This window comes from Peromyscus eremicus, chromosome 16_21, assembly GCF_949786415.1.
Source record: "Peromyscus eremicus chromosome 16_21, PerEre_H2_v1, whole genome shotgun sequence".
Taxonomy (NCBI): domain Eukaryota; kingdom Metazoa; phylum Chordata; class Mammalia; order Rodentia; family Cricetidae; genus Peromyscus; species Peromyscus eremicus.
In genome coordinates, this window is record NC_081432.1 from 6,660,265 (window position 1) to 6,674,269 (window position 14,005).

The 14,005-nt window shown below is 51.6% G+C and overlaps 1 protein-coding gene across 3 annotated transcripts in view; it reads left to right on the forward strand.

Moving 5' to 3' along the window:
* Positions 1 to 13,721, forward strand: part of Zfand3 (zinc finger AN1-type containing 3) — a 242,145-nt gene extending 228,424 nt beyond the window's left edge. For all 3 annotated transcript variants that reach the window (XM_059281469.1, XM_059281470.1, XM_059281471.1), the window contains one exon: positions 13,330 to 13,721. In XM_059281469.1, coding sequence (XP_059137452.1) covers positions 13,330 to 13,484 — 155 coding nt within the window. In that variant the 3' untranslated portion in view covers positions 13,485 to 13,721. The remainder of the gene's footprint in view (positions 1 to 13,329) is intronic.
* Positions 13,722 to 14,005: the final 284 nt, after the last annotated feature.

A 14,005-nucleotide genomic window follows, 5' to 3' on the forward strand; every position in this document is an offset into this window, starting at 1 on the left:
CCATGTTTATTCTTCTGGCTGGCTCCGCCCCACCCCATCCTCAGGGTACATACTACAGTAACACGCGGTAACTTGGGAACAGATTGGGAATCTCGTGGGGAACATAGGGAACAGTGCCATTCATCATCTGTCTCTGTTTAGGACTTGGGTTGTGTCAGTTTTACTTTTAAAAATGCATTGTAGAACAAGGATACCTTGGTTTTTAGAAATAGATACTCAAACTTTGAAATAAAGTAATCAGAAGTGCTAAAGGATTTGAGTCCATATCTTGTTTTTTTGGTCTCCAAACTGTCCCATTGGGCACCCTAAATGTTTAGGAGGTGACCACAACCCAGTCTGTCCATTTTGTTCAGCCTGTAGAGGTTAGTGAATGCTAAGAATGTGGGAGGCCTGCTGGGTGAGGACCAGTTGTTGAGGTGTTTGTGGGTTCTCTGCTTGCTTAGGGGTTGGGTTTTGTTTTTTAAAGATTCATGTTTGTTTTAGGTTTTGGTTTTTCAAGACAGAGTTTCTTTGTGCAACAGTCCTGACTATCCTAGAAATCCCTTTGTAGACCAGACTGGCCTTGAACTCGCAGAGATCCACCTGGCTCTGCCTCCTGAGTACTGGGATCAAAGGCGTGCGCCACCGCCGCCCGACAGATTCATGTATTTTGCCTAGATGTATGTATGTGAACTATGTGTGCCTGGTGCCCACTGAAGCCAGAAGAGGCTGTTGGATCCCCTGACATTGGAGTTATAGTTGATTGTGAGCCACCATGTGGGTGCTGGGAACTGAATCTGGGTCCTTTGGAAGAATAGCAAGTGCTCTTAACCACTGAGCTATGTCTCCAAACCCCACCCTCCCATGCTGTTATTAAGTGTGTTCTGCGTGTCGCTTGAAACCTTGTCTAAACAGGACGTGTCTGGAGGGCGGGTCTGTATCATTGCCCTCCTTGCTGTCACTCCCTCATCTGGGTCATAGGCGGTGCAGTGGCATTGCCACATGTGTGTGTTCTGTTCTTGCCAGCACTGATTCATGTCCTCACTGCCCATGAAAATGGACCCCCTTGCAGGGCAGCCTGTGTGGTTGGCCTCCCTGGATGTCCCGCCTTGTTACCCATGGCCTGATTGTGCTGATTCTCCTTGCAGCTGGTTTCTTGCATCTCAGCACTCGTTAGCCACAGGAAACAGTGGCTTCTTTCCCCTCTGCTCAGCCAGCATAGACCATGAATACCGTGTGCAGATGGCCAGGAAACCCTGCTGACTCCTTGAGCCTATTGCTTCCTTTCAGTGGCCCAGTTCTGACGCTTGACTCCTTTGTTAGGTGGGTTTTTGGTGCCACCTTTCCTCCAAGATTAGTGTCAGCAAAGTTTGTGTCTTATTCTGGAAAGTACCTTGACCTAAGCAGATCAAGGTCTTGATGAGGTCACACAACACGGGTCCTGGAGACACAGACTCCAGGAAGGCAGCCACTTCAGCTTTCCTATCTTGTTGCTTGCAGGAGACAGAACACTATCCTGTGGTAATAGCTGCAGAAACTGATTTCCCCCAAGAGCATTTTAAAGGCCAGTGTGTCTTCCATGAGCCTCAGCACCGTCACTGTGTGATGTGTTCTTGGGTCGTTGGCTCTCATGGCGCTGGGTGTTGTGGGCATTACAGTTTTCAGTCCCTGAGACTCAGCCAGGCTGCTGGGGAGCCAAGTCCCCATGAGAGGTCTGAGCCGGACTGGCTGAGAAGCTGCACCCCTCCCTGACGGGTGGGGAAGAGGGCTTCCCCACTTCAGGTCTGCTGAGATAGACCTGACACAGTGGATTTCTGAGACAAAAAAAGTGATTGTCAGCATGTTGGTTCTGGAGTGCTCAAAACAGCCAGGTAGCTGGCCTCTCAGCAACTGCCCTGCCACACCCATGGGTGCAAAGGTTACCCTCTTCCCTCTTCTCCCCAGGAGGCTTTGCAGACAGAGAAGTGCATGCAAAATAGCTGCTCTGTGGATGTCACCAGTTCCTGGGTTGGCTTTCCCAGAGACTCCCCATTGTGTCTGATCAGAGACCTCACCACCCACCCGGGCACAAGCTAAAGTGCCTGGAGACAGGTCACATGGGCCTGTGATGATCCCCAGCTGTTCCTGTAGCCTTCCATAGGCTTCAGTCACTGACATGTCTTCTAGGAAGGTCCTACAGGGCTGTAGGGAGCAGGTCCATGCCAGTGTCTAATATTCTCCTCAAGTCAGAAGTTCCTGTTGAGTATTTAGTTGTCTAGGAAATGGCTGGTTCTGGGTTGTCGTATGGGGTGACAGGCAGAGGATGCTCCAATTAAAGACAAGTTCTGTGAACCCCAGGGGGCAGTATGGCAGCTACCATTAGAGTTTTTGTGAGGCCCAATAAGCCTCTTCCTCCTTGATCACCAGGATGTTCCACACATGCCAACATCTTCCTTCTTGATCTGTGTCATCCCTGGCCCTTGGGAGGGGGCACCTGAGTCAACACAGTGAGACTCCTGAGTCCTTGTCATTGGTACATAGGGCAACATGCTCCTCTACTGTGCCCTGCCAAATACAGATTTAGCCAGGAATAGAAGGAAGGCTCTAGATTTACAAGTTAAGGACCCAGGTTTATGTTAATACCCTTGCTTCAATTAAATTCCTCTTCCCTGGAGCTGAACTCTTGTGCCAGGATTAATTTTCTGTTGAATCTGGAGTAACTGACCAAAATACTAGGAAGAGGGAGAATTGAACATCAGTGGGAGCCTGTGATGAGGTTAGTTCTTCGCTGTCCACACAGCTTATTGTGATCCTAAGAGCCCCTCACACTATTTTTATATATCTGCGTGTGAGTCTGTGAGTAGATGCTTGGATCAATCATAGCAGTAGAAAACAAACCTGTCAGTGCACAGATGCGCATGTCACATCAGTCAGTAATGGTGCCTGCTGCACACTGGTCACGCGTGGAACGGGAGGTGCTTGTGCCGGGCTTCTGTGGAGCGGGAGAGGGTGCCTTGTGCTAGAAGGAACTCCTTTCTGTTTTAATGAGTCCCCTGTTCAAGTTATTTGTTGTGCCTGTCTTCATTGAGTTCAGGAGAGTAGAATGAGAGTCTGCTCTTGTGCTGTTGCTCTTTGGGGAAGGCGTGCTGCACAGAGGATAGGTGTGGACCACTTCAGTTACTTCAGGTGGAAGTGTCACTAAGGTGTCATAAAGTGACAGTGATGAGGGCGGGAGTCAACGCTGGCCAGCTGGGAGGAGGCGGCGTCCTGAACCAAGAAGACAGTGTGTGCCCGTGTGGGGTGTGCCCGTGTAGGGTGTGCCCGTGTGGGGCAGCTGATGGTGTGGGTGGGGCCCAGTGCAAAAGAGTGCGTGCTCGGGGCTTGTCGGCCTTGGCAACTTGATTACTCCTTGCATTAAGGGTTTTAAGCACAAGAGTGACATGATCTGATTTGCATTTTTAAAATACCCCTGTGGGAGAGAAGCAGAAATGATGGTGTACATGGGCCCTCCAGGATACCTAAAGGCTGGTGGCCGTACTGGCTTGGCCTCTAGGGAACAGAAAATGAGATGACTTTTTTGGTGATTGTTATTTTATACAATTTGAAGTTTATTATATTCATATATTATTACATTATTAACAAATATGAAACAAGTAGATCTCAGGTTAATTATCCTAAACATCAACCCATGTGTTCCAAAGTCCTTCTGAATGCTCTAAGAGAAGGGGCCTAGCAAGCCATGGTGGAGTCATTGGCCTCTGCATTCCAGCCCTGTTCTTGTTCCTTCAACATGCTGTGCTGTGCTTCCTGCCATGGAACCTTTGCATGTGATGGGGAGAAGGGCAGATACAGGACATGATTTAGAGGGTGTCTGAAGAAACCACTCATGAGGAGAATAAGGTCCGTGTGAGAAGAAGGGAAGGAGAGGAATCCAGGATTTGAGATGAATAGTAGCTGGGTGGGTATTTGCCACTTAATGCCAGAAATCCACAGAGTCTATTTAATGAGCAAAGGAATTTATTTGGGGGTTAACTTACTACCATGAGAGGTTGATCATAGGGTCCGGGAAAGCTGAGCTATGTCCCACGCTGATTTGCCTGGTCCAAGATCTCAGCATCCAATACCACGAGGAAGCAAAGGAGAGCTGTGTAGATGCCTCCCAAGTCACACCCCAGGGGCATGTACTTCAAGGTCAGGGGCAGTGTAACAGTTACCTGCTACCTCACTAGGGGCGGTGCTTCAAGGTCAAAGCTAGAACAGCTACCCACTACATCTCCCCCTTTTGTCTGAGTATGGTGGGAGGGTCAGAAGGGTGACATCACAAAGCATGGACAAGCACAGATGCCAGGAGCTGGGCTGGCGGCGGCTGCTAGGAGGAGAGAGTGAGGATGCAGTCATCCCCTCAAAATCATGGTTGGCCTTTGCTTGTCCCTTAGGTTGAGAGGACATAGTGTCATTGTGACCTCTGCTGCTTTGTCACTTTGAAAGAAACAAGCGCTATCTGAGGTGGCAGGGGTGTGTAGGAAATTACAGAACTGTGATCCTTGGCTTTGTGAAGTCTAGCCAGATAGACCTTGAAATGAAAAAAATTTACACAAGTAGCTTTAAAATTACAGTAATTGAAGTGGTTCAAGATGCCACGAGAATCTAGGAGTTCTCCATGAGGAAGAGACCCTGAAGCTGAGGCCTGAGTGAGCAAAAGTTCATGGGGTGGGGATGGGGGTGGGGCACTTGTGTCCAGGACAGTGTATGAGAGAGAGGCAACCCTGGGGGGCTGCCCTGGAGGGATGCAGTGCAGTCAGCAGGAAATCTGGATTCACTCGATGAGTTTGTGAGTTTGGCGATCGCAGGCAGAAAGTACCTGCCTTCTGCTGCTGTGAGGAGTCTTTGGCTACTTAGGAGTCAGTGCATGGTGGCAGAGGGTCCTGGGAGCTGCCTTCTGATGGTGGTAGCTGTGGAAAAGAGAGTGCACTCAATATTGGGAAGAGGATCCATGGGACTCAGAGATTGAATGTGTGGAGTTAGGATGATGCCAGTCTCAAGCAAATAATGGACTAGAGGCGTGGCGTTGCAGACAGAACTTTGAGAATTCTCAGCGTGTGTGGAGTTTAAACCCTGGGGAGAGGGTTTAATGAGGGCCCAGCCCTGAGCAGTTCTCATCTCTCAAGATGGAGGTGCTGCCCAAGAACTCGGAGGGACCACAGGAGCAGGTGTCCCAAGCTGTGGGGTGCTCAGGGTTGAGGCTGCCCGAGTTCATGACAGTGATCAGGTCTAGGCTGCAGCCACTTGGTGGAGTCCTGTGGGTGAGCCCTCTCCACCCCATCTCCCTCTCCCCCCCCCCCCCCCCCCCCCGTGCCGTGAGCTGGGCTATGAGGGCAGCACTTTCGACACTCAAAGTCTGAACAGTGGGGTGTCAGTTCACAACTGCTGTGTCTGACTTCAGATTTGAACTCATGTCTAAGTCTTGTTCCCCAGTGGAAGTGTGTTAACATAAACTAAACAAACACGTGGGACCAGGAAGCCAGCTTCCTTCCCCAAATCCCAGTCTTCAAGAGTGGGCAGCAGATGTGAGGCTACTGATACTTCATCAGATTTTGTGAAAACACCGAAAAGTGTGCTTTTGCTTGTACACATCTCATGGTGACCTTTCTGAGTTACTAGAGGAAAGCAAAAAGCGTGTAGAGGGGCTGGGGAGATAGTTGAGCAGTTAGAATCTGGATCCCCGGAACCAACATGAACACCTTCCAGCACTCAGAAGAGGGTCCCTGGAGCAAGCTGACTGGCTAGACTAATGCCATGGATTCAGTGAGAGACCCCACCTCAGTGAGTAAAGTTTCCAGAATGTAATCGAGGAAGACTCCTGAAGTCAGTCTTGGATGTGCACCCACACATGTGCGCACACACACACACACACCCTGTAGAGACTTCACCTTAAAAGTAGCACGCAAAAATGTCTGACGCTGGGCAGCCTGCGTGCAACTGTGTCAGTAACGGCCGCCGTTGCTTTCTCTCCTGCATCCTTTACGTAACGCTCTAGCCCAGCATCTTAGAGTGAAGATCCCTGTGGCCAAACTGGGAAACACTCTGCCTCCGCCTAAGAAACATGCTCACTACATAGGGGAGCTGCTTCCTTGTCCCCTTGGTGTGACCACTGCGTGCTTTCCAGGTCTCCTGGGGGGCTTCATGTATTTAAATGAGGCTTCTCTGCAGTTTGCATTTCCTCGGCAGGAATCTTGACCCGGCTGGTCACTCAGCATGCATCAGCAGTCCGTGGAAACAGGTTTGTGGTTGGGGAGGAAAAGGGTACCTGAGTCTCCACTGAGAAGGGAAGGTAGGTGGGCAGATACTGTCAGAGCCAGGCAGCCCTGCCTCAGCTGTGAGGACAGAGCGATAAGCCCATTATGAGAAGTCTCAGCCACACAGTAGTCAGAGCCGCAGCTGGAGCCCAAGTCCAGTGCTCAGTGTCCAAAACACACACTCTTAATGGGTCGTCCTGACAGAAGGCAGGACCCTGTGGGAAGGGACTTGTCGTGGTATCGGGTGGGTGACCAAACACGTGGTGGGAGGTAGCAGAGAGAGGTGCTCCAGAGAGGAGGATGTGGCCTTTTCAGTCTGATGCCCACTGACTTCATTGCTATGTGGACATCAGTTATGGAATGAGCTGGTTCTTGCTTGCAGAGATGCTTCCGGGGTGGTTGATCAGGGCTCAGTTCCCTGGGAAACATATGGCAGAGCTGGGCACCGCTGAGTCCAGGGTGGCTTCTCTTTGGTCTGGGCTGGATGGGTCACACTTCCTCTCAGCCACACTGCAGCTGTAGGCCAGCCTTTGGAAGCTGTACCCGATGTCTTGTAGAGGACAAGGAGGTTCAGAAAGAGACTGCCATGCATATCAGGAGCCACTGAAAGCAGGTAGGTCACCCCAGAGCAGGCTTCTTACCAACCCACATTGCTCTACTGCAGGCCCAGATAGAGGCCATTGAGAGAAGAAACATCAAGAAATGTGGGAGCTCCCAAGGGCTAATGCCCTCAGCTCCTAAAGGGCTTGGAGGAGCTGAGGGCGGCTCCCCCTCATCCTCATGCATGAGGGCTAAAAGGCTTGCTTGGAGGAAAATCTTCACAAGCTGCAGCATCCTTCATGGTGTGGCCATTCTCTTCCCCTCCCCCATGATGGCAGATGGAGGTGAGAGTGAATGTCAGAGACAGAGGTAATGTCAGGTAAAATGAGGGTCCCCAGTGGGTGATGGAGGACACTGCTGAGACAGGGCAGAGAGTTGTGGGGACAAAGCAGTAGTGAAGGCCAGCAGCGGGGTGGGGCTTGTCATTTTCAAGTGAATGTTTACCCCGCAGGTGTGTGACAGACCATTCCCCTTCACTGCTGGCGCTCTCAAGCCTGAGATGAATGTGCTTGCATGTGCTTTGAGTTCAGGTCCTGGCTCCTCTTGCTTATGTTGGCCTATTTTGCATTTGTGTGTTTCAGGTGTTTGATTTGGGGAAAGCAGATGTGTGCTTCTGCTTTAGAACATCCCAGTGGGGCTTTGGTAACTTTTCTAACTTGCAACTCCTCCTTCCCCTCGGAAGAGAGACCACGGAGGCCTGCTTGGTGATCAGTGGGGCTTTGGTTCCAGGGCCCTGGGCAGCTGACCCCTGACCACCCCATGCTTTTCTTCTGCAGCAGGACACAGGCCCAGCTCACTGAGCTGGACCCCAGTTCTGGTTCTCCGATAATGACTTTCCCTCTACCGTGGGAAGCCAGGGATGGAGGAGAATGTAAAGCAGACACATTCCATTCCCCAAACCTGCAGCTGCTTTCCGTGTGCCAGGGTCTGATGAAATAAATGCATTGAGATCCATTAATACATTTCAGCTACGACTAATGCCTTGGGCACTGGGTCAGCGGATGTGCTGTAATCTGGGGATTTCTGCTGGTGGAGTGTAAGTGGCTAACGCTTTCCACCAAGCGCTGCTGTACCACCCAACATTCACTTACAGATGAGCTAGGGGCCGGTGAGCTGTCCTGAGGCTTAAGGAACTTCCTTGCTGGAAAAATGGGACTTGTTTTCCAAGGAGCTTCCTGGTCATTTTAGATACAGAAGTCAGGGACATTTACTTTGGTTGATTTTTGTTTTTGTTGTTTCCTTGAGATAGGGGCTCGTGTAGCCAGGCTGGTCTCATACTTACTCTGTAGCCAAAGGTGATCTTGAACTTCTGATCTTCTTACACCTTCCTAGTGCTGGAGTTACAGGCGTGTGCCACCGTGCTTGGTTTTATGCTGTGAAGGGGTGCTACATTCCCAGCACTGTTAATTTAAAATTACACTTCAGATCCCATATTTGACCCCTCTGATGCTGCGATTTGGAGATGGCCCCATGGAGCTTTTGAGGAGTCCTGTGTAGGGTCTGCTTGCTGTGCTCTTGTAAGGCTGACTTAAGTCAGAACTGTCTGGGGCAAGGATGCATGTGCTCTGTGCGGGCAGCTCACACCCTGCTGCCTCACTGCACACCAGCACAGCATTTTGCAGGCCTCAGGCCTCAGGCCTCAGGCTTGGCAGTATTTTAAGGATCTGCTTGAACCTTTAGCAATTTGAAATTCAGATGAGCAGGGAAGTGTAAAAGTGAGGTAGAAACACCGAGCAGTTGAGGCTTGTCCTGTCCCGGTCTTTAATAAAACAGCACATGGGGGGCTTCTAAGTTGGGGACCTGCAGGAAAGCAAGTGCCTAGTTAATTAAAACCTGAGAGTTCGGAGCTGCCTAGTTTTGTCAACTTGAAATGGTGTGCTTATTCCGAGATGAAGCCAGTAAACAACATTTCTGCCAGGTGGGGGTTAAGTAAAAGGAAATTCTAAGCAGAAAACAGCACTGATCTTGCTTAGATCCTAGGATGGGAGGGAGATGCTGGCTTGGCTCCCAGCTCTGCCTGCCCCTTCGTAGTGGCCATCCCTGTGGTCAGTGGCAGGGAACATTGAGAAGAGGGAAGTGTGAGGTGGCTACCTTGTTCTGCCTCAGGCCACCTCCGTACTAGGTCGGGTGGGATTCAACAGGGAATGCTGTTCTGCCACTTTGGACACTCTTAAAACAAGGCGCTGAGCTGGGTGGAGGTGCACACCTTTAATCCCATCACTTGGGAGGCAGAGACAGGCAGATCTCTGTGAGTTCGAGGCCAGCCTGGTCTACATAATGAGTTCTAGGACAGGCTCCAAAGCTACACAGAGAAACCTTGTCTCGGGGGAAAATCAACAACAACAAGGTGCTGGTCGCCTTAGCCTGTCTGCCTACTATGGCATCTGTGTATGCTCTCAGTGTCCAGGCTCAGAACATTGACCCCCTATGACATTAGCTGTGGCTAAGAGCCCCCGAATTAACTGGGTGAGTACTAAAGGCCATGGGGTGAGAGGAGAGCTTGGCTTTCTAACAGATGGCATTTTTACACATCAGTCACAGGACATCATTTTCACATCTGTAGCACAGAGTTGGCTGGAGCCGTGTGTTCTGGTCTGAATCCAGATGTGCTAGACCTGGGCCTCCACTGGGGCTTCTCCTTCCACTTAAAATAAAAGTGTGTGTTTGCTTGCATGTATATGTCCACCACATGCATGCCTAATGTTCATGGAGGTTAGAAGAGGGTATTAGATCCCCTGGAACTGGGGCTAAGGACAGTTACGAGCTGTGTTGGTTGGTGCTAGGAAACCTAGGTCCTCCTTTAGAAAAGCAGTGTGTGCTTTTAATTCCTGAGCCATTGCTCCAGCCCCCATCTCCTACCACCTCTGTGTTCAGGGTGAGTCAACTGATCGCCCCTGCTGTCTGCTTCCTGGCTGACTTCTTCCTAGACAGAAATTTCTGCAGTAGGCCCATGAGCCTCTGATTCCTCCCCTCCTCTCATGCTACCTACACTTGCAGGCTTGGGCAGACCCTGGCATGATATGGCTACTCATCTTCCTGGTGCTGCCTGCTGAGTTAAGAGGTCTTCTCTGGCTGCCAGTGGGACTGCTCAGCCCCTCTGGAGATCTTCCAACCCACATCCTAGGTTGTGGGGACTGGTACACCTGTGGGTTGAGCCTCTCCCCAGCTCTTGTTCCTCATCCTAAGAGTGGCCTGTCAAAAGTAGGGACAGTGGCTGGTCCAGAAGAGCAAGGCCCGCAGGGCCCTGGAAACAAGATGCTTAGAGGGCCAGCTGCATCTTTGCCCTGCTTTTTTTTGTTTTTGGTTTTTTTTTTTTTTTGGTTTTTCGAGACAGGGTTTTTTCTCTTTGTAGCTTTGCGCCTTTCCTGGAACTCACTTGGTAGCCCATGCCGGCTTCGAACTCACAGAGATCCGCCTGGCTCTGCCTCCCGAGTGCTGGGATTAAAGGCGTGCGCCACCACCGCCCGGCCTGCCCTGCTTTTTTAATGAAGGGTCTGTCCCAGATTGCGCTCCGGAGCCAGTAAGCCAAGAGATACAAATACAAGTTCCTGAGCGCCTTGTGCAGGTCTAATGAAAATGGTTCAGGCACCTTCCTGGGCTCTGGAGCAGGACAGGTACCATGTTGCATGTTGGGGGTTGTATGGGTTGGACTGCTCTTGGCAGGTCATGTCTTTACAAACACTGCTATTCCAGGTGTTCTGTTTTGGAGTGAGCACCAATTATCTTCAACCCCACCCCCACCCCCCACCCCCACCCCCACCCCCACCCCCAGTCCTCTTACGCACATACACCATGGCCAGTACATGGAAATTCCATCAAGACTGCTGCTGCTGCTGCTGAGCAAGGGGGACTTGGTGTAAGGAGGGTGGGGCTCCATGTGGGACAGGAGTGAGTCTCACTGGAGCTGGGAGGAAAAGAACTGTGTGGGGCCCTGGAAGTAACAGCGATGGCATCACAGTTCTGTTGTCAACTTTGACCTTTTCAAGAAAGAACCCAAAACTGTTTTGTCCCCCCTCTGTTTCTGAGAATTCTAGAATTTGCAGCCCTCCTGCCCCGCCTCTCGGTTTCTAATGAATGACTTAGAGAAGTGCTGAGGCAGGCCCAGCCAACAGCAGGCAGTGACCTCAAGTCCTTTTTGTCTGTCACTCAAGAACACCCATCTCCAGAGTCATGCAAAGTTCACAATCCCTGCAGCGGTTTCTGGAAAGGTCTGTGTTCCCAAGAATGGAAGGTAGAGGTTTATTAATCCAGCTGCTCTGCCTGTGCATCATCTGCAGTTCTTTTTGTAATAAACTTCGTTTTCCTTTGCTTTAAAAAATGAAATTCCACCCACCAGTTACTCCCAGACAGTGCTTAACCACAGTGCAGCATGCATTCAGTGTTGGCCTGTGCCTGGTGCCTCCTCAGCATCAGGGACAAGTTCCAACCTGTACCTTCCACTGGTGAGTGATGATAACAGGACTTGAGTGAAATCTGTATATCTAATGAGCACGGTGTAGCCATGGAGAAGTGGCCGAGCATCTCCCCAGGTTCCTCCCATGTTGCCCGCTCTCCTGAAGTGCAGCCGCTGCTCACTAAGTTTCTGGCTTGCAGAGCTCAGAGCCAGGCCTCTGGCTGCTTCTGACAGGGGCGTGGGATGGAGACTCTTGGCTCAAAGCACCCAAGTGGACAGGGGCTGCCAGTGTGTCTTCCTTGCCAGAGGAAGGTAGGACAGGCCTGTAGGAGGGCAAGGGCCGCGCTGCAGCTTTCCCTCTGGATCTGCTTTGACTAAGGGATCTGAGCTAGCCCAGAAGCTCCAGCTGACCTGATTCTTGCTGATTTCCCACAGCTCCACCAGCTCAGGAGAGAGAACCCCCACCATCCTGAAGGGAGGGGCAGTAGGTACCCCTTGCCCTTCTGTAGGTGCTGCATGTACAGAACTGTGCCAGGGCTTAGTGACAGAGATACCTGTTGATGCTCCCATCTGGCAGCAGCTTCCCCTCACAGGTGGGGGCTTTGCTCCTGAAAGATGATTTAGCATGTTAGATGGAGGATGTGTACCGAGGGCGCGGGCTCTGCTGGGGGATCCTTCAGGAGACAGGCAACTGGTATCCAATATCTGGGAGTAATGAACTTATCAGTAACTCTAACACACAAGCTCATTAATCTTAACTTTGCTTTCGACCAAGTGGGAGCTCGGCTTCTCGGGAGACAAAGATTTCATCTCTGTTCTTTTCCTTAAACCCAGTCCCAATTTAGAGTCAAACACATTGCCCTGCTCTCCCTGGGAAGCAGTTAATAATGTGTTTCTCCAACAGTGGATGGCCCAGGCTGTACCCCCTCCACCCACCAGATGGATGCACATGCGCTTGTACACAGCCTAAGCAAGCATCTGCTAGGCAGGGTGACTGGCATTTGTGTCTTTTAACACCCCACCTCCCCTTCCACACACATCTCCCTGTAAGATTGTCTGAGTGAAGTTAATTGTCAAATTTAGGGCCTCCACCTTCAGGGCCTTGTCGTCTCTGGCCAGTTGGTCCCCAGCTTCTGCTGCTCTGTAGTCGCAGACGGACGGAGGCTGAGGAGTGGCCACTGTGGGATGCTCCAGACACAGGAAGAACAGGTTAGGAATGTGTTTGGATCCATCAAGGCCTGCTGTCACTGCTGAGGCCCACAGGTCTGGGAGGCGTGGCTACACCGAATGATGGGGATGAGGACAGAGGGAGCAGTGGGCTCTGGCAGTGGTCCTCTTGCCAGAGTCTTCTCCCGACTCTGGAGAGGACTGCACATACCCCGGCCTTTCTAGAGGCTCACTGGGGAGCTAGGAAGGGAGGGTTGCCCCCCATACACCAAGAGCTGATGTCTTGACCCCTAGGGCCGCCTCCCCATTTCTTGAAGAGCACCCTTGTCCACTCACACATCTCCCTGCTCTGCAGGCCTCTCCTCTGTCCTTGGGAGGCTTCTTCTCATGTGCCAAACCTATGTCTCCCTCGGACCTACAGCTGCTCCACAGCTTGGAGGGCAGCCCAGGTGGACGTCTTTAGAGGAGATCCTCATCTCTGCCCTCTCAGGGAGCTAGAGCATAGGGTCCTTGCAGATGACATCTGTCAGCCCTCCAGCAGTTATCTTATCCCTCTCCTGTGTATCACCTTTTCCAGGCCTGGAAGACACCCGGGTTCAGTTAGGAGCCCTGTTCACTTGTGGGTGGGTGTGACTCCAGCCCCACCCCAGCCCTCCAGGCCTTAGCTGTATAGGACACCAAGTCTGTCCTCTGGTGGCTGCCACAGCTTGCCAGGGCTTCTGAGCTGTCATGGGGAGGCCTGCAGGTCTCCTTGTACCAGGGAGCTGTGGGGTGGGAGTGCTGGACCCATGCTAGATGTTGGGGTGCTCAGCAGCGTGAAGCCGTGCACTGACCTCGTGTCCCCTGCCATGTACCCCCTTCTTGCAGATGCCAGTGAGGCCCCTAATGGTGTGTCCTCTGCTTCCTTGCCTGCAGGTTACGTGTTCTGTATGTTACACCGCCTCCCCGAGCAGCACGACTGTACATTCGACCACATGGGCCGTGGCCGCGAGGAAGCCATCATGAAAATGGTGAAACTGGACCGGAAAGTGGGGCGCTCCTGCCAGCGCATCGGGGAGGGGTGCTCCTGAAGGCCAGGCAGTGCTACCACACGACGCTGTTCTTAGTTCACTAATGTTAGCCTTATTTAGGACAAAGTCAGCCAGACACCTTGTACTGGGCACGCGTCAGACTACAGCCGGCCATTTCCTGTCTTTAGCCAGCCATCCTGGTACTGTAGTTTAGGGGTTGATGGTGGATGAAATTGATTTCTGGCTGGTTACTAAGGTGCCTGCTAGCCATTGTATAAAATTAAAACATGAAGAATATTTTTTTTGAGCATGGCTAGTGGATTTAAAACAACACATACCTGTCACTGCTGGAGTCAACTTACAAAAGCCTTAAGCGGAAAGTGTCCAGACCGGACCGAGTCACTAGAGGAGGCACAGGCCTCACAGCCACACGGGCGGCTTTGACAGGAACTCTTCGTGTCCGGCCTTTCACCTCTTCACTTTTGCTTGGTCCCAGCAGGACCTGATGGCCACGCGTGCCTTGGCCACGGGAGGCTGCTGAGACTGGCCACGTGGCTGGGCTAGGCAGTGGCCTCGTTCTC